This window comes from Narcine bancroftii, chromosome 1, assembly GCF_036971445.1.
Source record: "Narcine bancroftii isolate sNarBan1 chromosome 1, sNarBan1.hap1, whole genome shotgun sequence".
Taxonomy (NCBI): Eukaryota; Metazoa; Chordata; class Chondrichthyes; order Torpediniformes; family Narcinidae; genus Narcine; species Narcine bancroftii.
In genome coordinates this window covers 122,057,020-122,082,030 of record NC_091469.1, presented here as the reverse complement: position 1 = coordinate 122,082,030, position 25,011 = coordinate 122,057,020, and the positions used below count along the sequence as shown (strand labels likewise).

Here is a 25,011-nt window from a genome sequence, read left to right as displayed (position 1 = left end):
TGTGCAGTCCATAAGGGAGTGGGAAATCATCGCATCTACACAGAGGCTACCTTGAGTTGTCATAGGGATGAGGCAAAAGTGGGCAAACATCAATTATGATGTTAATCAGTGTCAAACTCCAGAAAGCTCTTGATATTGACTGAGGCAGCCGGAAGCTGATTAAGACAAAATGGGGACAGGTATTTTGGTCCACTGAATACATGCACACCCTTACTCATCCATGTTCAGTAATCATATGCTAATTCAATTTTATTCTCCCTAAATTCCATCCAGATTCTACCACATATTGATAATGCAGGCACAATTTACAATGGTCAGTTGACCTACATGGGATGTGAGAGGAAACCCACAGAGTCTCAGAGAGAACATTCAAGTTCATTATTATCCTACTGTACACAGACAATCTGATGAAGCATCATTTACACACACACACACACACCTAAAATCACAAAGCAAAGCACCTAATAATCACATTTGTACGTAAGGTATAATTTTTTTACTCAGTTACAGAAGTTCATCAACTTCACAGCCTGCGGGAAGGGAGATTCGGGGCAGCACAGTTGGCATAACGGTTAGCGCAACGCCTTTACAGCACCAGTGATTGGGATTGGGGTTCGAATCTCCCATTATCTGTAAGGAGTTTGTATGTTCTCCTTGTGTCTGTGTGGTTTTTCCCAGGGAGTCAAGTTTCCTCCATTCATTGGAAATGTACCATGGGTGTAGGATAATTGGGTGTAAATTATTAACCCAACACCCAACCCCAACCAACCAATTTTCCCCTGCAACCGCTGCAACCGTGTCTGCCTGTCCCGCATCAGACTTGTCAGCCACAAATGAGCCTGCAGCTGACGTGGACATTTACCCCCTCCATAAATCTTCGTCCGCGAAGCCAAGCCAAAGAAAGAAGCTGTTTTTCCAGCCTGACAGACCTGCTTTTGATGCTTCTGTACCTCCTTCTTGATGGTAGTGGGTCACAGATACTGTGTGTTGGATGGAAAGGGCCCTCAACAATTCTTTGATCCCTATTTATGCAAAGCTTCTGGTGAATGTTGTCAGGAGAGGAAACTCAGACAGCATCCGAGATCAGATTGAACCCAGGTCAATGGAGCTGTGAGGCAGTAACTCTACTAACTGCACTCATGCCAGCCACTGCGAACTTGCCTCAACTTTTGTCAGAAAATACTTACGTTTAGAGAGAGGGTGTAAAATGAATTAGAAAGGATTGGTCATACGTGATTGTTTTGTTGAAGAATTTGAAAAGCATTGACAAGGTGTAGAGTGAAGTTATTTTGCAAAAGGATTTCCAGGTAGAAAGGATATCGATCATAAAACCACACCTTCCTGCAGAGCAGAGAAGATGAAAAAATAACCAATCAGCTCAGGAGAGAAGCCTAAGAAGTGTGAGGCAGGTGGGGATCCAGAGACACAAATAGAGGAGCTAGTATTGGCAAGAATCAGAAAGCTGACTTGCTAGAACACAGAACTGGTGGAGCATGGTAACAACATGTTGAAGGACTCAGGAGACTGAGCCCAAGGGATAGTGAGACTGCAGAGCTCTGAAACTGTGCAGTTTAATGAAAGTTGGAAGGGCTATGGGGACAATAACAAATCAATGCCAGATCAATATTGATTTGGTGAAAATTCATTGCACATAAAATGATTTTCTTTTAATAAGGTAAATATTTCATGGCCATATTTTCTAGAACACAATGTCCCACAAGGCATTTAATGAGGAAGCACCTGTACCTCCAACAGCAAGCATCAGTCGAAACCAAAAATAAACAGTGTGTCACAAAAAAAAAGAACAGATTGTATCAATTGTGTTACTAAGTTAGAAATTGCAAGGACACATCCGGGAAGCATGAGAAAACATAGTGAAGGACTCTGTGGAATTCAACAAGTACCATGTATCCAGGTGATCTTTATCTCGTGAAGCAGCTTTGCAAGTTTCTCAGGAGATTTAAAAGACAGATAGAGGTCAGATGTGAAATAATCTGAAATTTGCCCTAAATATTATGGTCATTTTGCAATGGATTAGAAAATTGTAAATGGAATACATACTGTCAAAAAGGAGAGAAACCGAAACCAGTGATAGCCTAATGTTTGTCATTAGGAAAATTCTGGAATCTATTAAGATAGCAGCAGGACTTTTGGAAAAATCATATTGCAATCCTTTTCATTGTACCAGGTATAATGCTACAATAAACTCAGAAGTATCAAGTGTTTGATGCAAGAACATAAAGAAATAGTAAGAGTAGGGCCATCTGATTATGTGTCCATTAAGAACATAAGAAATAGAAGCAGGAGTCGGCCATCCGGCCCATCGAGCCTGCTCCACCATTCAATGATCCAATAATAGGTTCATCTCCACCTTCCAGACTTTTCCCCATTATCTTATACTTTGTAAAAAAAACTGTCCAACAATAATTCCTTCTCTGCTCTCTTTACATCATAAACATCAACAAAAAAATCTCAATCCTCTCCTGTGCATTATCCCACGTGCTCCAATTTTACTACTAATCTCTTGTGTGACTCCTTATCAAAGGAATTTTGGGTGTGTATATATATATATATATATACATATATAGATGGGCTAAATGAAAGAGCAAGGCCAAAGCTGATAAAATGTAATGTAGGAAAACATGAGCTCCTAATTGACCACAAGGAACAGCTAAAAAATTAGGAGAGCAAAAAATGCATCATATGAACCAACCACATCTATTCTGCTGGTTACAACCTCATAATTTTCCAACTATTTTGTCAGACGTGTTTCCGTATCTCCATGTTCACTATGCCTAATCCCGATATTATTTTCCAAATGTCCTGTGTTACTTCCTCAATAATAGATTCTACTGTAGCGTGTGCTATGGCAGGGCATGAAAGCAAGACATTTACATGAGCTTCACCCTGCCTTTGTATAGGCCTGGTTGACACGCCGCTTCCGGCGGAAATGACATCACTGGCTTTCCAGCTGCAGAGAGGCTGGCCTTCCCGCTAGTGCTCACTGTTTCCCATCATGCGGTCTACAGCCTGTAAATAAAGCCTTGCAGGATTGCCGCGTTCGGATGCCATCTTGTGTGCCGGGACGCCTACCAGCCCTCCATGATCTATCCTCTTGCTTCCTCCTGAAATAGTTGTGTTACATTTGTTACCATTCTATCTGTGGGAACCATTTCAGTATCTATTAAATTTTGTAAGATGACAACCAGTGTGCTCTCTAGCTCCATTGACATCACCTTCAAAAGCCTAAGATGCAAGTCATTTGGTCCTGGGAACCATCTGTAGGGAATCTGGATTGACTTTTGGTGACGTATTCCTTTGTTTATATGCATAGAAGTTACAATCCACTTCGTAACCAATTCTTGCATTCTGCATCCTTTAATTTTCTGAATTCTAAAATCTTCCCAATCTCAATTTCTTTTTTTTGGAAAATGTTACAAGTTTTATTTCTTTTCAGCAAATACCATCTTTATCTTCTCTCACTAGGTGACATTTCCTGTTCCTTTTGTCAAAAATGATGTGGATTATTCTTTTTTTTATAAAATACTTTATTTTTTATTTTTCATAAACATTTCAATATAAATATATATAAATTTTGTATAAAGCAAAAAAAACCACATACAAAACCCCTGCAAAACTTCTGTTCTCAAAACCCCCCCCCCCTTATTAAACACCTTTTCGTACACTGTCAGAGCTCACAGTTTAAATTAACCTCACGATTCAGGGAGAGATTACTTTTGAAGTTAGCATCATTATTAAAGTTGGGCACCAACATAGTTCAAATATGGGTGCCATATTTTAAGAAATGCATCATACTTGTTCCTTAAATGATATGGTTTTTTTCTATTGGTATGTAACTATCCATCTCTACTATTCACCTTGCCAAGGTAACTGGAGTCTGAATTCCATGTGATTGCAATACACATTTTGGCTACTGCTAGTCCAATTTTAACAAATAAAATTGGAAACTTCATTGAAAGATCATTGTTTCTGTCTATAAAATTCCCTAACAAATAAAGTTCTGGATCACCTGGGAAGGTCATCCTTGTAATTCTTGTTAATAGTTTAGAAATTTCTTGCCAAGGTCTAACTTTCACACATGACCAAGTTGAATGAAATAAATGTTCCTTCCTTCCTCTTTCTTCTTTTCTTTGGCTTGGCTTCGCGGACGAAGATTTATGGAGGGGTAATGTCCACGTCAGCTGCAGGCTCGTTTGTGGCTGACAAGTCCGATGCAGGACAGGCAGACACAGGTGCAGCGGTTGCAAGGGAAAATTGGTTGGTTGAGGTTGGGTGTTGGGTTTTTCCTCCTTTGTCTTTTGTCAGTGAGGTGGGCTCTGCGGACTTCTTCAAAGGAGGGTGCTGCCTGCCGAACTGTGAGGCGCCAAGATGCACGGTTTGAGGCGATATCAGCCCACTGTCAATGTGGCAGGCACCAAGAGATTTCTTTAGGCAGTCCTTGTACCTCTTCTTTGGTGCACCTCTGTCACGGTGACCAGTGGAGAGCTCGCCATATAACACGATCTTGGGAAGCCGATGGTCCTCCATTCTGGAGACGTGAACCTACTCAGCGCAGTTGGATCTTCAGCAGCGTGGATTCGATGGTGTCGGCCTCTGCCATCTTGAGTACTTCGATGTTGGAGATGAAGTTGCTCCAATGAATGTTGAGGATGGAGCGGAGACAACGCTGGTGGAAGCGTTCTAGGAGCCGTAGGTAGGACCCATGATTTGGAGCCGAACAGGAGTGTGGGTATGACAATGGCTCTGTATACGCTAATCTTTGTGAGGTTTTTCAGTTGGTTGTTTTTCCAGACTCTTTTGTGTTCCTTCCTCTATTTCATACCTAAAGTACACTTCTGGTATTTCTGGCTTTGATTTCTGCAACTTCTGTGGCATGAGATACAGATGGTGTAAAAAAATCATATTGAAGCAACCCACATCTCACATTAATAGTTGAAGTTACACTATCCACACACAATTCAGACCAGGGTTATTTTGATATTGCAACACCTAAATTGGACTCCCATTTTCTCTTGATATCTGCAGACCAGGTTTAGCACTTTCTAACATTCTGGTAATAAACTTGGGCATATTACCCATCCAAAGCATTCGTTCCATTTCACTAACTCCTGAAGGAGTCAATGCTTGTCTCCATCGTTCCCTCAAGAAAGCTCTCAGTTAAAGAAAACATTAGGTCTCATCTGTTCGAATGACATCAAAATACCACCTTAAAACAGTCCGCTGTTTAGAATTCTGTCACACAGCCGACCAACCTGAAAACTAAATATCCCAATTCTGTTGGGCTTTTCAATCCTCCATCAAGGCTAACAATTTTCTATTATTTGCACGCATTCTTAGCTTCTGCAGTAATATTTACACGATTTTCTAATTTGGAACCACACTGCCTCCCATTTTATTTTATTGAGAGGGTTCTGGCCGGCTGCATCACAGTGTGGTATGGTTTCTGCAGAGAAATGGATCAGAGGTCAATCCACAGGACCATAAGAGTGGTAGAGAGGATCATGGGTGTCTCCCTCCCCTCCCCCATTCAATGAAATCTACCAGTCAAAAGGCAAGTTAGGAAGAGCAGAAGAAACTGTAAAGGGATATAGGCATATTAAGTGAGTGGGCACAATTTGGCAGATAGTGCAATGCAGGGAAATGTAAAGTTGCCCACTTTGGAATGTAAAATTGCTTAAATGGAGAGTGACAAGAGAATGCTGCAGCACAGGGAGAGCTGTGTGATTTCATACAGGAAACAAAGTCAGCAGGTAGGTATTGGGAAGACATTACAAATACAAGCCTTGCCTTCAACTACAAGGCAATACAATAAAAGTAGAGAAACATTACTACAATTACCCAGGATGTTAATGAGTCCACATCTGACCACTGAATATAGATTTAGTCTCCTTGTTTATGGCAGACAAAGTTTAGATGGCCAATATCTGGGATGAAGGATTGATTTAAACACAGAAATGCTGGAGGATCTCAGTAAGTCTTAGAGCGTCCATAGGAGGTAGAGATATATAGGCACCTGCTTGCTTTTTACACATGCCTTGTGGAAGGGCTTGGCTATTGAGCAGTTTGGCATGGAAGATGCTGAGAGGATGTTTCCTTCTGAAGTCATGAAAAAAATGGGCATTAGGCCAGAAGGATATGGGCAATTGGAATTAGTGCTGATGGGCAAAAAGTTTGGCATGGACGTGGCGTGGTGAAAAGCCCATTTTCTGCGCCGTTGGACTCTGTACTGGCATTTGGAATTTATGGATGTTGAATCACTGGTTTAAATACCAAAATAAGATGGATTTTAAAAAAAAAGTTTACAAGAAAATTGAGATCCAAGTTGAAAAAGTAGGAAAGTGGAGAAGAAGACAAGATTTTATCAGCCAGGAGCTTTCTGGAAGGGGGAAGAAAGCTTAAGTAATCACAAGATGTACAGTTCTCTTGACTTGGTTGGTCATGTTTTTAATGAGACCTGGAGACGGGGCAGATTAACAGGTTCACAGACATCTGCCAGCAGTAAGGAACTGAGCAAGGACTCCTTTTAACCCACGGAAAACTGCTGATCCCCTCTTAACTGTTTGCATCAACCCATCAACCAGACTGCCTCAAGAACAATGCAGCTCCAGAGGAACCCCGGCTTACCCAGACATGTTCATTTTGCCCCACCTATCCTTCTCTCACCCTCCAACAGCTGGTTACTAACCGGTTTTCATTCTTTCCCAGTCCTGATAAAGATTTTTGGACCTGACACTTTGATCCTCTTTCCACGGGCCTTGCCTGATTTGCTGAGCTTCCAGCAAATTTTCCTTGTTGCCGCACTGGACCCTTTTCTCCTGACATTCCAACTTTGCTTCCTTGCTCCAGTCCCCTCCCACTTGCATCCATGACACATTTGATACCTTCTGCCTCTTTCCGTTCTGTGGTGCCAACTGGCTCATATCTACTGTACCACACCTCTACTCCACTCCAAGATGGTCTGACAGCCTCTTTCAACATACCCAAAAGGTTCCCCTCACCAACACACTCATTCACATAGGTGACTAAGGGGCATTAGCTCAGAAGGATATGGTGTTAATGCAGGAAGTGGGGTTCGTGTAGATGGGCAAAAAGGTCAAAATGGATGTTGAAAACTTCTCTTCCAACTCCACTAACTTTGTCCAGATTAAATACATGGATAGATGTGCTTCCTGAGGCTCAAATGCAAATTCAGTACCACTCCCATTGTCCAAAATGGTCAGATAAACATTTTTTTTTCAGAGAACTGATCAGTTTTTAAAAAACAGCCCAGTAGCGACTGCAAATCACTTGTACTAATGTTTAAACAACAACAAACGACCAGGGAAGGCTTTTTAAGCATTAAAATAATGTTTAATTCTTACCAAAAAATGCTAGCTGCAACCAATCCCCAACATTGTCCCAATGGCTGCAGCCGATCAGTGAGACCTCCCAAAAGACACCGATCAGCGAGACCTACCAACCGCTGGTGCCGATTCCCGACACGTCCATACTGCTGCCAGTGATTTCCCCCAGAGAGGCTTCCCGGGTCGGTGGAACACTCACTGGCAAATTGGCGGGCTCCTGCCTGCCCAGTCATTGGAGCTCCCGACAGTGACACCTGAGTTTTGACTCTGAATCCTCCCCTAGGCCTACTGCACACCAGGGAGTCTGGCCTGCGTGTGCAGTAGTAGGCCGCGGGGAGGGTTTGGAGTTGGTGTTGGGAGCCCCGGTATGCCGAAGAGGAGGGAACGCCACTGAGCCTGAGGTCCCACTCCTGCCTGGGAGGCCACTCTCCTTGATGATGCCGGAAGAAGGGATTCTTCCTACCACTTGCGGCTGGGAGACAGTGGCACATAGTTTGAAAGGGTGAGTTGGAGAGAAAAGAAGAAATGGAAGGAGAGAGTTACCTGAAACAAGGACAATCGTCGCTCTAATTTCAGGTTGAGTAATTTTTAAAAAAAATCTGTAAGGTCAGTTCAGCTCCGAAAAATTTTTTGGATAAAGGACGATTTCTGATTTGTTTCTGATATCCTCATTTATCCAATTTTTTTAAATGGAAAAATTAGGGTTTTGGAGAATCTGATTTTGGATAATTAGTGTAGTATTGGTATATCATTACTCTTGCTGCCACTCTCCATCCTACTCTCTCTTTCCCATGGGACATCTCTGCCCTTTCTGATCCTTTTCTGGATCTCCCCTTCGAACTCAAGGAATCGGTGTGTAACATACATCCAATATGAGCTTAAATACTCCCACAGTTAACTTGACTACTCCATCTCAACTTGTCTCCTGTAAGGACTCCATTCCATTCTCTCAGCATCTTTTTATAGGTCAGTGCCAATGCAGAAATGCCTCGTCCCCGATTTCTTAAACAAATTGGAATTATGATAGACTATCTTTGGCACACGGGATCAAGTTTAAGGATATAAGTCGGAAAATGCAATTCTAAATCACAAAAAATGCAAGTTGCTTTTGGTTTTTTTGAACACATATTTGTCTTTTCTCCCTATGTTATTAATACCATGACACACAAGCTATGTGTAGTCAGTATGATGTACTGCAAAATCTAACTCACGATATCATTTATACATTATTCAAAACTTAACTTTTTTATCTGCAACAATCAATACAAGAAGGATTGAAAGAGTGCAATGAATAAGTTTCCATGTAAGACAATTTATATAAAAAAAGCTTCTCATGTGAATCAAATTTATTCTCAACATACACGAGAAAGCATCAAACCTGAAGCAGAGTACACACTGCACAGGAAATCAGCTTATCAGAATCTGTTTGGAAAAGACAGCTAATTCAAAGTGACATTGAACCTGACATAGGAATTGTTCTTGAGTGAAAAAAAATAAGGCTTTGCAAACATAGAATGTAGACAAAAACATTACTTAATTTTCTTACACAAGTTCCTCTCTCCGAGGGAAAAAAAATCAATGCATTTCTCCAGCATCATACACATCTTGTATGAAATTTGCCTGTGCAAAATAATGCCTCTACTATATATGCATTCAAGTTTGACCAGGGAAAATATTATATGTACATTATATGCATATCCATGATACTGATCAAAGTAAATTAATGCACAAAAAAGTCAAATTTTAAAACAAGCTACAGATCTACTTTTTGGAGCACGATGGTACAAATTTGTATAAAGTAGTACAATGAAGCTCTTAAAACTAAAGTCTGACATTAAAAAGCAGCGATAGTTACAATGGGGAATGACAAAAGCATACAGTAATGTTATATTGGGAATAGTCAAGCTGACTTTTAATTTGTCCAGACATAGCCACCTCTTCGATACCAATGTTGAGGTATCAGTTGTTTCAATACCCCTGGTGGGTGGCTGGAAAAGAAATCCAAGAGAAGGAAAAAAGTAACAAAATAATTTAATCAAGTTTCCTACTTTTTGATACGACCAATGACCAGCTCGAAGTAATATTCATGTTTGAAGTCAGCTGGGTCTCCAGTAAGGAACAAGCTTGGTTCCACTATAATTATTAAGTCATAGCATTTTACAGCATGGAAATAGGTCCTTTGGCCCAACTTATTCATGCCCAACCTAGTCCCATTTGCTTGTATTTAGCCCATACACCTTTTCTCTAAAGCATTCCATATACCAGTGTAGATATCTTTTTATATGTAAGAACTGGACCAGCCTTTTCCAGTTCCTTTGGCAGCTTCTTTCATATAGCCACCATCCTCTGGGTGCAAAAGGTGTCCTTTTAAAATCTTTCTCCTCTCTTCTTAAATTTCAGCCCTCTAATTTTAGATTGGCCAACCCCAGAGTTTTTTTTTAAAAAGACTATACTATTTATATCATTGATGCCCCTCACAATTTTAAAAACCTCTAAAAGGACCCATCTCAGCCTCCTCACTTCAGGAAAAAAAGGTCCAGCCCTGTCCAGGTTCTCCTTGTAATTCAAGCGGACCAGTTCTAGTAACATTTCTGCAAAATTGTACACAACACTAATGAATCTTGAAACCTTTTGGCCAATCAGTTTGTAAAAGAAACTTCCATTAAGACTACAAGAATGGCCATTTTCCAAGATACAAAAGGATAGCAAGTGCCTATGGTACGACGGTCCAGTAGTAGTCAACACCCAAAGATAATAAGCACAGGATGAGCACGAAGAAAGCCATTTATAGTCAGTCAGTTGTACTCATCATCCTGTATTTCAATAGGCAGTACATTGACCCAGCTTCTCAGATTGTTCCATGGTGGGGAGGGGGCATTTGTGCAGGAAAAAAATATTTTGGCGTTGGAACCTTCAATGAGGTACTCAAGGGCTGCTGCAACCATCAAATTAGGCTGTTGCTTTCTGGAGAGGAAAGCCAAGACAACGTTAAAGACAGTTTTGCACTGTGGAGGAACAGCTGATCAACAATGTGCTGATTTTGAGATCTGCTACTCCACTGTACTGAAATGACAAACTATTTTCTTACCTTGAATCTTGTTTGTTCAATATCATAGATCTTCCTGTCAGGCACCAATTTTGGAGCAAAGAACCTGGCAAGTTTAACCAGATAGACTCCATTTCTCAATCCTTCCTCAAGCTCTGTGGTTGGGGGCAATTCTTCCCGTAGGCATGCTTCCATCCATCTAAAAGAGAAGTCATAATAAACTGGTGATTGCAGGTTTAGTTCAGAATTTTTTTTCATCCCACCCAAGATTTGCCAGCCAAAAAACTGATCATGCAGAACAGATTTCCACAAAGAAATGTTTTGTTCTGTATCAGTCATTCTCAACCTTACTTTGGATATAGCCCCCTTTGGACTCTGCTCAATGCTTATGAGCCCCCTTCCCTGCGAAGCAGTCAAATTTAGTTGGTTTCTTCCATACCGACTACATGAAAACTATTTAAAAAAATTTGATGATTTCTGTCCATGGCCCCCTTAAATGTACTGTGGCCCCTGTTGAGAATGGCTGCTCTGTATAATGTGTGCTCATAGTTAAAGACACATGATTAATGTACCGCTAGGCAATAATCACAGAAAAATATGGCAGGCTGATAACTTTTGATTTTTCTTTCTCCTTAGTTAAGTTTGACCTTCTCTGGACAAACTTTGAAGGGAAGGCACAGAATCAGCAAAACTCATACTGAGTAATTTAGCTCATCTGGTCCACAGGCTCTCTCAGCAATCCCATTCCTCCATTTATTTCCCTGCACTTTATTACTTTATTGTCTCTCATATGCCCAGTAATTTGTAATGGATTTTTATTTTGCCATTCACCTATTTACAGGATCCAACTAACCCACCATTCATTTCTTCACATTTCTTGAAAATTGTATTCAATTTTATTTAAAATATGGAACCAATTATACATTGAACTCTCCTTGACCTCAAACACAAATTCCCTTCCTAAACCTGTCCTTGAAACTCTTTAGGGTCAACTACAAAATCTGTCGAATAACATTTTTTATGAAGCATATTGGTAATGATTTATTATACCATAAAGGTGTTATATGAATGTGAATGGTGATTAAAAAGACTAATGATTGCAAGAAATATCTCTGTATTTAAACTACCTTCAGATTCATTTGAGCAACATAGAAGAGTACAGCATAGAAACAGTCCTTCAGTCCACCATGTGTGCACCAAAGTGCCAACTTGACTAAACCTGTCTGCCTGCAAATGGTCTACATACTATTGCATTGAAAAAAAATGTTAGTTAATTTATATCTGACAATATCTCATGATCAATGTTGTGATAAAATGCTGAATAGGGGATAGGTATTGACTAGCTCTTCAAATGGGTGCCATGGAAATCTTTTACATCAATTTAACACAGGAACATTGACCATCTATTGCAGTGGTTCTCAACCTTTTTCTTTCTACTCACATACCAATTTAAATATTCGCTATGCCATAGGTGCTCGGTGATTAGTAAGGGATTGCACGATTTCATAACCCCAAAGGAAATGGGCCAATGACAATTTTTCTCAAGCAAAATATTTCAGTAAAAATTGTGTCGTGAGCAGTGATTCTCAACCTTCCCTTCCCAACCACATAGAAACATAGAAGATAGGAGCAGGAGTAGCTCATTTGGCCCTTCAAGCCTGCTCCGCCATTCCATGAGATCATGGCTGATCTTAAAGTTCAGTACCCCGTCCCCGCCTTCTCTCCGTAACCCCTAATTCCCTTATACTGAAGGAATAGATCTAATTCCCTCTTAAATATATTCAATGAACCTGCCTCTACTGCTCTCTGTGGTAATGAATTCCACAGATTCACCACCCTCTGGGTAAAGAAATTCCTCCTCATCTCGGTTCTAAATGGTTTGCCTATTATCCTCGAACCATGGCCCCGGGGTTCTGGACTCCCCCACCATTAGAAACATCCCTTCCGCATCCATTCTGTCCAGTCCTGCCAGAATTTTATATGTCTCTATGAGATCCCCCCCTCAATCTTCTAAACTCCAGCGAGTACAATCCCAAATTGTGCAATTTTTACTCATAAGTCATTCCTGCCATTCCAGGTATCAGCCTGGTGAATCGCCTCTGCACTCCCTCCATTGCAAGAACATCCTTCCTCAGATAAGGCGACCAAAACTGCACACAATACTCCAGGTGGGGTCTCACCAAGGCCCTATACAGCTGCAGTAAGGTATCTTTATTCCTATACTCAAACCCTCTTGATATGAAGGCCAACATACCATTTGCCTTTTTAACCGCCTGCTGTACCTGCATGCTCGCCTTCAGTGACTGGTGCACAAGAACTCCTAGGTTTCTCTGCACTTCCCCATCTCCCAATCTATTGCCATTCAAATAGTAATCTGCCCTCCGGTTTGTATTACCAAAGTGGATTACCTCACATTTATCCACATTGTAGTGCATTTGCCATGTATCTGCCCAGTCCCCCAATTTATCCAAATCACACTGGAGCTTTCTGACCCCCTCTTCAGTGCACACAACCCCTCCTAGCAAATTTGGAGATATTACATCTAATCCCTTCATCCAGATCATTAATGTAAATTGTGAACAGCTGGGCACCCCACAGGTCACCGCCTGCCACTCAGAAAATGAGCCGTTTATCCCAACTCTCTGTTTTCTATCTGCCAGCCAGTTCTCAATCCACATCAATACCTTGCCCCCAATCCCATGAGCCTTGATTTTGCATGCCAGTCGTTTATGTGGGACCTTATTGAAGGCCTTTTGGAAATCCAGGTACACCACATCCATTGGCTCTCCCCCATCTATTTTACCTGTCACCATCTCAAAGAATTCCAATAGATTTGTCAAGCACGATTTATCTTTTGTAAATCCATGTTGACTCTGTCCAATCCCTTCTCTGCTAGTCATATGCTCCGCTATTACATCCTTAATAATGGATTCCATCATTTTGCCCATTACTGATGTAAGGCCTATAATTCTCTGCTTTTTCTCTACCCCCCCCCTTTTTAAATAGTGGGGTAACATTAGCTACCCTCCAATCCATGAGTACGGATCCTGAGTCTATTGAGTTCTAGAAAATAATTCTTAAAGCATCTGCTATCTGAATGTCCACTTCTTTAAGTACCCTAGGATGTAGATTATCAGGCCCCTGGAATTTATCGGCCTTCAATCCCTTCAATTTCCCCAAGACCATGTCCTTAGAGATACTGATTTCTTTCAGCTCCTCCCTTGGATTAGTCTCTATGTTTCCCAACAACCTTGGGAGGTTATTTGTATCCTTTCTTGTGAAAACAGAACTAAAGTAAGAATTTAATTGGTCTGCCATTTCCTTATTCCCCATTATATATTCCCCTGATTCTGACTGCAAGGGACCTACTCTGGATTTCACCAATCTTTTCCTCACATACCACCTTAAGCAATCCCTTACTAATGACAGAGCATTTATGGCATAAGGATTACTTAAAGTGGTATGTGAGTGGAAAGAAAAAGGTTGAGAACCACTGGTCTGTTGCAACATTTCATCAGATGGAAGCTGAGCCAGGAGCTTTCTGACTCGGAGGCAAAGTGATTGTGTTCATAGTAAATGTATTAGCTAGAAATTGGTAAGAAATTAATATACAATTTTCATTTAAAGTTCATTTAGATCAGGGTGGCCAACCTTTTAATTTAGACAAACTGCATGGTAAAAGGCCATTTCGGCCCACGAGTATGTACCAGGGGTGTAGTCTAATTGGGAAGCACAGACTTGTAGGCCAAAAAGACTCTGTATGTCTAAATTAAAAATTAAAAGGTTGGCCATCCTGATTTAGGTGCTTAGACAGCTAAATTTCTGTTAAGGAAGTGGGGTGCAGAGATTTAAATTAGGGTGCTGAAATTCAAACATTATTTTCATCTGCAAAGAGACCCTCCTTAACTACTGAGAAAAGCCGTCGGCAAACATTAGAGAGAAATTAGAATGGCAAAAAACGAGTTACCAAGCCAACCAACTTTGCACCTTGCTTGCTTGCTCCAAGTAAAACAAGTGTCATAAATAAAAATGCATAAATAACAAGGTTTTATCCAAGAACAATGTTCTAATGCCTGTTGCCCGTTACATTTTAGTTCCACCAGGAGAGGTCAGTGTGTAGAAAGCAGGGTTCTAAAACAGTCAAATAGGTTAATCAGTGATTATAAATTAAATGAAGATCTCGTTTCCTTCACCGTATTGGAGCTGTTGAGATCAGAGCCATGATCTTAGTCAGCAATCTAGCTAATTAGTGGTTCGGTCCTGCCTACTCCGTGATTGCACTCAGCTGTTTCTCACAATACTGTGAATAAGTCCCGAAGATACAATTGTCATGAACCTATCCATACTGACAAAGGTTAGCTGTTCTCTGGGTAGGAAACACAGGCTTCTCCAACCAGTTATTCAGACACTTGTTTAAGCAGGAAAACAAAGATCCAAAGTGTACTCTAACTTCAAAAGATCAAAAGAAATTTCAGCAAGTAAACCTAGTTTACCAAACTTTGAGACTTCCAAATCAATTTGACAATTATTTCAGACACATATTTCATATCACTAAATATGTGTCAACAGATGACAAGCATTACTGTTGAAACATTCAAAAGTAATCCAGAAAAATAGAATTGTTGAAGCCAATTCACCAGCCCAATATAAATGCTCTGATTGTAGTACAGTAAGAGTCAAGTTACTGCACAAACAAAACTTACTGTGGCTCTGAATGAACTGTTTGTCCAGATCTAAAAGCATCAAGTTAGTTCAAAAATATTTCAGGTCTTTTTCTATAACTTGGATAGACTAGCCAGGATACATTTTCTGTTGTTAACATTCAATCCATTCTTAAATGCAAGAAAGTAACATTGATCAAAGTCTGTATTCAGAATAATTCTATGATCAAAGATTAGGTTAACAAGAGGCCCTTGAACCTCTTGTTTGCTACACAAATCAGGAACTGATCAATTGCCACAAAAGGATTGTCTGTACCATTGCAGTCACTTTGAGCACTAGTATAATTAGGTATTATCTGTAAATTCAGTTACATATATTAAGGCAGCCGCTTTTTTTAAGAAAAAACCTTTTGAGCAGCAGAAGAAATTTCAGTGCATATATATATATATACAGTACATTGCAGATGACAAAGCCTGCAGATGTAATGGACATCTTTTAAAGCTTGCAGAGAGATCTAGACCAGCTGGAAAAAAATGGGCTGAAAACTGGCAGCCCAGTTTGAGGTGTTGCATTTTGGAGGACAAATCAAGGTAGGACATACATGATAAATGGTGGGGCACTGAGGAGTACAGTAGAACAGAGGGATTGGAGGGAAAATACAGATACACAATTCCCTGAAAATGGCAGCACAGGTAGATAGGGTTGCGAAGAGAGCTTTTATCACGTTGGCCTTCATAAATCAAAGTATTGAGTCTAAGAGTTGGGATGCTATGGTAAAGTTGTACAAGACACTGGTGAGGCCAAATTTGGAGTATTCTGTGCAGTTTTGATCACCTAACTCCAGGAAAGACGTCAATAAGATAGAAAGTGCAGGTAAAATTTACTAGGATGTTGCTAGGACTCAAGGAACTGAACTACAGGGAAAGGTTAAACGGGTTAGGACTTTATTCCCTGAAGCGTGGAAGAATTAGGAGGGATTTGATTGCGGTATACAACATTATGACTGGTATAGATAGAATAAATGCCAGTAGACTTTTTCCTCTGATGTTAGGTGAGATACAAACCAGAGGACACGCATGAAGGGTGAAAGGGGAGAAGTTTAGGGAGAATTTCTTCATACAGAGAGTGGTGGAAGAATGGAACGAGATGCCAGCTGAAGCGGTGAACGTGGGCTCAATTTTAACATTTAAGGAAAATTTGGACAGTTACATGGATGGGAGGGGTATGGAGGGCTATGGACTGGGTGCAGTTCAGTAGGACTGAATAATAGTTTAGCACAGATTAGAAGGGCCAAAGGGCCTGATTTCTCTGCTACAATGTTCTATGTATGTGACAATAAACTCTTTCAGCAGCTCTGGGAGTTTGCTTCAGTGTGTGTCCCCAGGAACAGACCGTAAATCAGAGTTGCCTGTTGCACTGCTGTTCAGGATGAATTGCAACCAAGATGCAAGCATCTTTCTCTACTTACTCCTAGCAAATTCATGGTCTGCAGAGGTGGGTAACTGTTCTCCTCCTGATTCCAGTTGTCTAGAGCAGCCATTCTCTGTGGAGGCTATATGCCTCCCCTCCCTACCCCCCACTCTGGGGCTACAGCATATATAAGAGGGTCTGAAGTCACAAGTTTTAAAAAAATCTTTTTTTATTTAGTCAATCGGAGAGAAATACGAAAGAAACCAACAAAACGGGGAAGTGAGCATCATAAATTTTGACCAGAGTCTTAAGGGTGCCATGGCCAAAAAAGTTTGAGAATGGTCACCCTTGAGAATGGACTTGAGGTCCATCTAGTTGTACAGAAAGGATTCTGTCATCAGGGAGGGCTCCTCTCATCACAGTCGGGCTGGATCCTGGTACCTAATCTTGAGTTCTGGCAATGAGGCTTTCTGCCAGATGCTTTGGATAGTTGCTCAGTGAGCTTTCCCACAGTATCCATTGAATCTTTGTTCCTCAGTATCTGCAGGACACACCATGCTGACCCCAACCTGATGGATGCGGTCAAAGGTGTTTGTCTGGATAAGATTTTTCCAATAACGATTGGTAATGCAGCAATATCCGACCGACTGTGAAAATGTGTGGCAATGGGGCCAAGCCCATTTTTCATTGCAGCATTTGATGCCCTCGCACCTTGGTTTCATGTACAGCCTAATGCACCCACACATGAAAGTGGTTATAGGGTTGAGGGCCATGTGGGATACAGTCCTGCTCTCACCATTATGTGTCGTCCACATAACCACCCTATCATTCCGTACCTCCAGGTGAACTGGAAGACCTGGTGGCTGCCAGAGCAGAGGACAGTTGCAGTAATAAGAGCACCTCAGACCTGATGACCAGGTTCTTCCCTGTTATTGAGAAGGTGCGTTGCACCTGCAGTCCTGATTTCTGATGACCCATCACTATTGGCTCTAACCAACTGTTTTATGCCTCAGGTCTTCCATATCAGATCCCTAGCATCTTCAGGTAGCTAGAGCTGATCTAATCCTGTTTTCTGTGGGAACTTCTTCATCTCTCTGTATAAATCTGTATAGAGGTGGATTTTTTTAAAAAAAGAGTCCGATAGCAGTGAAGACTGCTACCTATTCTCCTTAATACATCACGCAAAATCAAGTCTTTAAAATGATACTCGCAAGTCTCTGATCAGTTAATTATGCTGACAAACAGATAGCGGACTGGTTGGGCCAGTTACTGAACAGCATTGCCTTGCTCTTCTTCCAGTTAATTCTAGCCCCAATGCTAACACAAATTGGCAATAGGTGTCTGTGGACTGGCCGCGGATGTGAGCAGTAGACAGCGACTTCGTCAACGTACAGGAACTTTTTGTGGCCTGAGTGGCTCCATGGCCGAGCAACATCACCCCTCTGATGCTCTTGTGCTTCAGACAGATTCAACAGAGGAGCACACAAGTGCCTGCCACGTGCAATGAAGCATCATACTTAAGGCATTCTCATGCTAGGGCTTGAAGCAAGTGCTCAAACCTGGGGAGTTCTATTCACTTTAAAATGAAAGCAAGGGCCACTTCACCACTGATAGCATCACACCAACAACTAGACTTCTAAAATTAGTTCATTGGCTGCAAAGCCATCGACAAAAGAGGCTCCAGAAAAGCAAAACAAAATCCAAGCTTCCATCCGATAAAGAAGCTTTACTGCGTGATCCACCAAATGAGCCATCATCAGCTTTAAGATGATAGATTTAACATCATTAAACAGAAAAACTACAAGTCCCAAATAGTAAAAATTGAATCATTACCATCAGAATTATATGATTCAGACAGATTTCATTGGGAAAGACTGACTACTAAAATGAAGTGTACATGCATGGCCTTGTTTTCAAAAAAAAAACGCTCCATCTACCTAACCCCTCAAGAGCTGGAGGAATACTGAGCAACTCTAGATTTTCAATCAACGTATTTACGTTATTAAGTTCTCGCAGTTGCATCAGAATCAATGCAACAATAAATCCCTTGAAGATGCGGTCATTTTGAGGTTCAAACTTTGCGGCCACAAGTTAAGATTGGTGACCAGCAATTCTTTTGATTGTGTATTAATGGTTCTTTTCTTTATGGATGGGTATGAAATTATAAAGGTCAGCAAATTGGTTAGGTATGAAATAAGCATGCTCAATCAAGCCTTTCTCTGTTAAGATTCAATGTCTGCTTGGCTAACTCTGGCATATACATCTTCAGCACAACTCACGGCATTTTCAGGGCCCACACCCAAGAGTGTTTTCCTCCATGTCCCATGGCATCAATGAAGCTGGGGAACTTGGGAGAAGATCGAGTGGTCTCCCTACTTGGGCCTTTCCAGTGCAGGAACACTCATTCTTAACTTCTGCACAGCCTGACTATCCCTGTGCAGTTGAAGGGTGAACAGAAATGAACAATTCAGTAAGTCTTTTAAGGTTTGTGACTGTCATAATGCACATGATGTTTTCTTGCTCAATGATACACTGGTTCATCTCTTCATTGTTAAATATTAAGCTACTGTACATTTAATACATTCAGTTAATATTGTTGTCCAATATGAATGGACTCATATTGTGACTCTAGTCACATGTTCAAAGACTTAAGATGGTTTAGAAAGTTAAAAATCTAATTTTATATTCCATGGCAATTGACCTTTGTGATAATGGAAATGGGTTAACAGGTGTAGATACTGTGAAACTATGGAAAATATCTATACCTTAGTGAACATACAATTTGAACTGTTAACCTGAATCTTACCAAATCCTTGGCCTGCAGTTGGTTTAATGAAAAATCTTAAAATACTGCCATTACTGAATAATCTGTGACACACTGGACTTTGAATGTTATCTTTAGAAAGATGCTGTAAATGAATAGCTAATACTGAAACCACATGGACAGTAATGTTTTTCCAGATGACTTGACATAATAAATATATCTAAAGAATAATTTAAGCCATGTCCATTCATGTTTTGTTGTTTATATTAAAATTTGAACTGTTAAGCTAGTAAGTAAAAAGTCTAAACATATAGCTGTGTTGATGCAAGGTTCTCGTTGTGTGCTACACATATTGCTGTAGGTTTCTGTAGGTGACCTTGTGTTACAGTCCCACTTGGTACACTAGTTAATATTTAATCACAGAAGCATACTTTGGCTGCTGCATACACGTGGGAGTGAGCACTTCAAAAGGTTACAACTTTGATGCAGGATATTTAACCCTTGCAAATAATGAGGGAATTTTTGGCATTTGGGTTCCAAACAGGTTAACTGAAACTCTTTGTTGTAGGACCTTAAACGTGTGATAGAAAATCTGAAAGACAGCTTTTCTCACTTGAATGAGAAATGTCAGGAATCCTGGCAGCAAATGGGGTGGCAGAGAGGGGAGAAGTCTTTATCCCTTTCCTCAAATTTTGGCTCCCAATACCTCTTTAACCAAACAGCTGTTTTATATGTGGCAATTCCAGGCAGAATCAATGTAATCTTGCTTCATTCTCAAGTTGTCTCCAGGAAGACCCAACGATGGGGTCAAGAATGGTAACCGTGACCAATTCCAAATTTATCTAAATTTTTCTAGAGCCCTGGACCAGTGGTTCTCAACCTTTTTCTTTCCACTCACATACTACTTTAATTAATCCCTATGCCATAGATGCTTTGTGATTAGTAAGGGATTGCTTAAGGTGGTATGTAGGTGGAAAGAAAAAGTTTGAAAACCACTGTTTTAATCGTACCTAATTGACTTGTTATATGCATGGTTTCATAACTCCAAAGGAAATGGGCCAATGACAATTTTTCTCGAGCAAAATATTTCAGTAATAATTGGGTCGAGAGCAGTGATTCTCAACCTTCCCTTCCTACTCACATACCACCTGAAGCAATCACTAATCACAGATCATTTATGCCATAGGGAATACTTAAAGTGGTATTTGAGTAGAAAGTAAAAGGTTGGGAACCACTGCCCTAGATCAAGTAGCAATATTAATAGCTGCAACTCATTGTGCTGCCCAGGTAGCAAAATTCGTTGGCAGCATGGAGATGAGTGTCATCAATGAAGACAGCTGGTCTTTGAAGCTTGAGCCAGGAGCCAGTTGGTACAAAACTTTCATCATTTTCAGGCTGATTGTCAACCCATAGCTCTTAGCAGCACTGGCAAGTGACTGGTGATCTCCTCTAAGTCTTCGAGAGAGTGGACAGCCAGTGTGCAGTCATCAGCCAACTGTAGCTCGTGCGCCACAATGTCCTTGACTTTTATTTTGCTCTAAGTCTTGCGGGGTTGAGGAGCCCGCCATCACCCCTCATTTGAAGGAAGACCCCTAACTTCAAGTCTGGTGTGGCATTCTGAAGAACAGCAGTGAAGAATATCTACATGACATCCAGGGGAATAGGCTGTCAAACACTTATTAAATCCCTCCATAAATATTATCATGATGGAAAATGATGCAGTAATTCCAAGAGATCTCTTTAGTTAAATGAGGAGAGTTGATTGTGCATAATGAAAACACTTGAGCAGAACCGTGGATAAGGTAGTTGCCAGTATTCTGCCTAGGAACAGATGCATTCAGCTTCATAAACAGAACCATGATAGGCACACGGGGTCTATTTGTAATACAATGGACCACCAGGAAGCTTGTAAATAACTAAAACCCCTTTCCTCTAATCTGCATCTTCTTTCCACTGAGTATGTGATAAAGATGTTTCCCCAAACATGCACTGTATCAGGTGCTTCCTCCATGCAGGTACAAACGTCATAGTTATCTGACACATAGCTTCTGTTGCAGTTGACCGAAAAGATCGTTGACAAAAGAAGCTTAATATTAATATGACCTTCACAGCTACCAAACCGCCAGCACACCCCTTAAAGTTGCCTGCAGACCAGCCTTTCTCTTGCAAAGCAGATTACCTCTGATGTTCCCTGGTGAAGAGCTTACATTTTTCTAGTGTATTCCGCAAGCTTACCACTTTGCAGCCAATGACATTCTTCCATGGTGTGGAACCTGTTCTCACATACAAAAAGTGCCGAAACACTTGGGACATTGACACAGGGCAGAGCACAGTGCCAGGCTACAGCATCTGCAGCTGGAAATGGCACTTCGCCTTTCTAATGCGCACAGCATTACCAAAGAAAACTTGGTCAACACAGCATTCAATAACCATCAGTACATCAGAAATGGAGTGGGATCATCCGGGGATTCAACTCTGGTATGATGAGTGCAGAAGGTAATGCTGGAAGCAGCACCAAGCCTACCTATAAATGACGAGGTTCTCGTCTAGTGAAGGTACAACGCAGCACACGATTGCACCAGAGGATGTACAGAAGGATACATCAAAATGTTACCAGAGATGGATTAGAACACAAAATGTGGAAATTTACAGCACACTACAGGCCCTTTAGCCCACTGTGCTTTGACCTACTCTACACAAATGCCTAGAAATGTCACTACTGCATAACCTTCCAGTTTACTCAGTTCCATATTCCTATACAAAGATCTCTTAAATGATCCTTTTGTACTTTCCTCTACACCGTTGCCAGCAGTGCATTCCATACACCCTCTACTGCATGTGGAAAAACATGCTTTAGCTGTTTCAGCCCTGGGTGGGGGGTGGGGGGAGAAACTACCCTCATCCACACAATCAATAACCATATAACTGTTTACAGCGTGGAAACAGGCCATGTCGGCCCTTCAAGTCCGTACCGGTTCACTTGAACAACTCCACTAGTGCCTCAGATCATCTTATAGTTCTATCAGTTCATCCCTCATTCTCCATTGCTCCGAGGAGAAAAGACCAGGTTCACTCAACCTATCCTCATAAGGCATGCTCTCCAAACCAGGCAAATACCTGATAAATCTCTATACCGTCCACTCCCTTCCTGTAGTGAGGTGACCAGAACTGACCACAATATTCCAAGTATATTTATAAATATGATTTTTTTTTAAAGAAGTAAATGTCCAATGATTGTTTAGTCTGGTTTTCTAGGAGATTGAAGCTGAGGAGGTAAAGTGTACAATATTGTCCAAGTCAGTAAAGCATGCACAAAGAGTGAGGAGTTAACTGTTTGGACTCCATGTGCTGGTTTTGCTGGACTACCAACAAGCACGTATAATCCATGTCTCAGTTTTCCGGGACTGGTTTTACAGTCAACCATCAGCTGGTTCATACTGTAAAGGTTCACCCATGGACCCAATCCAGAGTATATATTATGAAAGGTTAAAAATTGCCAGAGTCCAAAGAGTTAAAGGGACGGAGGGGATTAGAGGAAGATTTTTTTTTCATTAATTAAAAATGCAAGATATTGGCTAAGAAGATGAAAACAGCAGACATTCTCACAACATTTAAGCAGCATCTGGATAAGCACTTGAATTGTCAAGGCAGAGTAGACTATGGGGATCAATGCTTGTAAATGGAATAATAGATAAGCATCTGATGTTGGTAGAAGACATGATTGTCTTTATCTGCTCTGTATCTACCAAAAAAATGTAAACATATTAAATTACTGTTCTCATCATTCTATTGATTAATATACATGAGCAGTTAAGTCATTTCCCACTTCCATTTATTGTAGGACTGAAGTCCTTCAGCACAGACGGCCAGTCAGGTGAGAAAACTCACCAACTTAAAACGTGAATCCTAACTTGATAATTATCTTTAGTGGGTTCCCAGTTGGTTTTCAAAATAGCTTGCATTAAAATACTTTTACAGGAATTGGAGATCTATGCTTTGTAGGATAACAAGAGAATGAATGGAAATGAAGACTTGTGTAATTTCTTTTACTCCCAAAAATTCTGGAGGATTTACAGTCCAGAAAGAGACTACAAGGCTCAAGCAATCCATGTTGCTGATTTTACTGCCAAAATTAGAATGAGCACTTCACAAGTTCTACTGCATATTCAAGAAAACCAAAGCAGGCTTTAATTGGAGAGTTGAAGTCTCATTTGGCATTTGCTGATGGGCTCAACCCAACCTGGGCTGGTATCTGGGAGTCAAGGTCATTTACCTCCCTTAGGTAGGCATTCGTTGCAAGTCCATGGCATTTGTCCTCTCACACTGTCCACCAGCACCTCCCTATTTGTTAGTACATCCTGACATTTTGTTCAGGCACCTACCCCTCATTCTCACTCACTGATCATCCACACTTCCTCTCCATTATCCTGCATGCACCCTTGAATCTCTAAACATCTACACTTTTACACCAACCTCTCTCATGATCCTCTCCCCAAGTTGCAGCTGATTGGAGAGGAAAGGTCTCTTCTACCATATGAGTGCTGGAAACTCACATTCACCAGGCCAAGCCAACAATGGTCCTTAGAGACACATGGTTTAGCTCACCCTTGTTGCCAAAAAAAAGGAAACTTTTCCATAATTCAGAAGCTCCTGGATAATACTAAAAAGGACAGCTATTATTTCCCCTCTAAGGCTGACAATCACCTCTACAATAATCCAAGGCAAAAATCATTAAACAAACTACTGCCCAGGAATCAAAACTGAAACCTCTTGAGTTCATGTATTCAGTGAAGATTTAAAACAAGCTCTCACTTATGCAATTTTTCAACATCATTAAGCTGACATGTTATCAACTTCTAAGGCAATTAAAAATTAGCAGTCTTTTTATAACTTAAAGCCTGATTTTCACATTGTGAACTAGCCAATTTATAAATAAATAAAGTAGAAATTTCTTATAAAACCTTGAATAAGATAATTTTCTATTTCAATTAAGGATAAACTACACACACAACTGACCTACAAGCCACTAAAAAGAACTATATAGCTGTTTACTGCATTCGAGTTCAATTTGAATGAAAAGTAAAAACAATGCAAACATGATTTTTTTTAAACTGTGAATTAAACACAATCCACCTTTCCTTCACTGCGTGTGACGATGTACTAACATGCAAGGTGCTTGGAAAGGTGATGCAATGTCCAAGACCATACAATGCATGACTGTTTTTAAGCCTTCCACACACCTCTCACTGTCGCTGTGCCACTCATACAGAACTCTCCACTTCCACTCCTGATTGCTGATCAGTAAGTGACCCCCTCCCAGACCCCCTCGGCCAGCTTCTCTGCCCGACTCCTTCATAGTTCCTGTCCAGAGTTCATTCTGGTCGATGGCCTTCCCCCTCTCACTAGGCTGTACTCCCTTCCTCCTGCTGCACCTCTCACAGGTTCACAATGGCTGATTACATAAAAAAGATATTTCCTTAAGTACCATTTAAAGCCTTGGGTTTAAACTGCAGCCAAGTATCCAAGTTATAAAATATTTGAACAAAACATTTGATGGCCTGGCACAAGCTGGCTACCTGAGGCCATTTAAAGTGATTATATTCAAAACTTACCAGACCTTGATTGGACCAGAGACTACTGGGATATGCAGCTCTGCCTTTAACAGTGGAGTTGTAGAGTCTGTAAACTCATTCATGCTACCAAGTTGCCTCTCTCAGCTAGCCACATATGCCTGCTGTAGGGAGGCCTTTCCTATTTGTGTATCT

General features: G+C 40.8%; 1 protein-coding gene across 4 annotated transcripts in view; it reads right to left on the bottom strand.

Annotated features, from left to right (window-relative positions):
- The window catches only part of iqgap2 (IQ motif containing GTPase activating protein 2), a 340,680-nt gene that overhangs the window by 197,021 nt on the left and 118,648 nt on the right, over positions 1-25,011 (bottom strand). For 3 of the 4 annotated variants that reach the window (XM_069937770.1, XM_069937765.1, XM_069937779.1), the window contains exon 3: positions 10,453-10,609. In XM_069937770.1, coding sequence (XP_069793871.1) covers positions 10,453-10,609 — 157 coding nt within the window. Of the gene's footprint in view, positions 1-10,452; positions 10,610-15,113; positions 15,203-25,011 lie in introns of those variants that run through there. The other variant, XM_069937789.1, reaches the window with a different exon arrangement.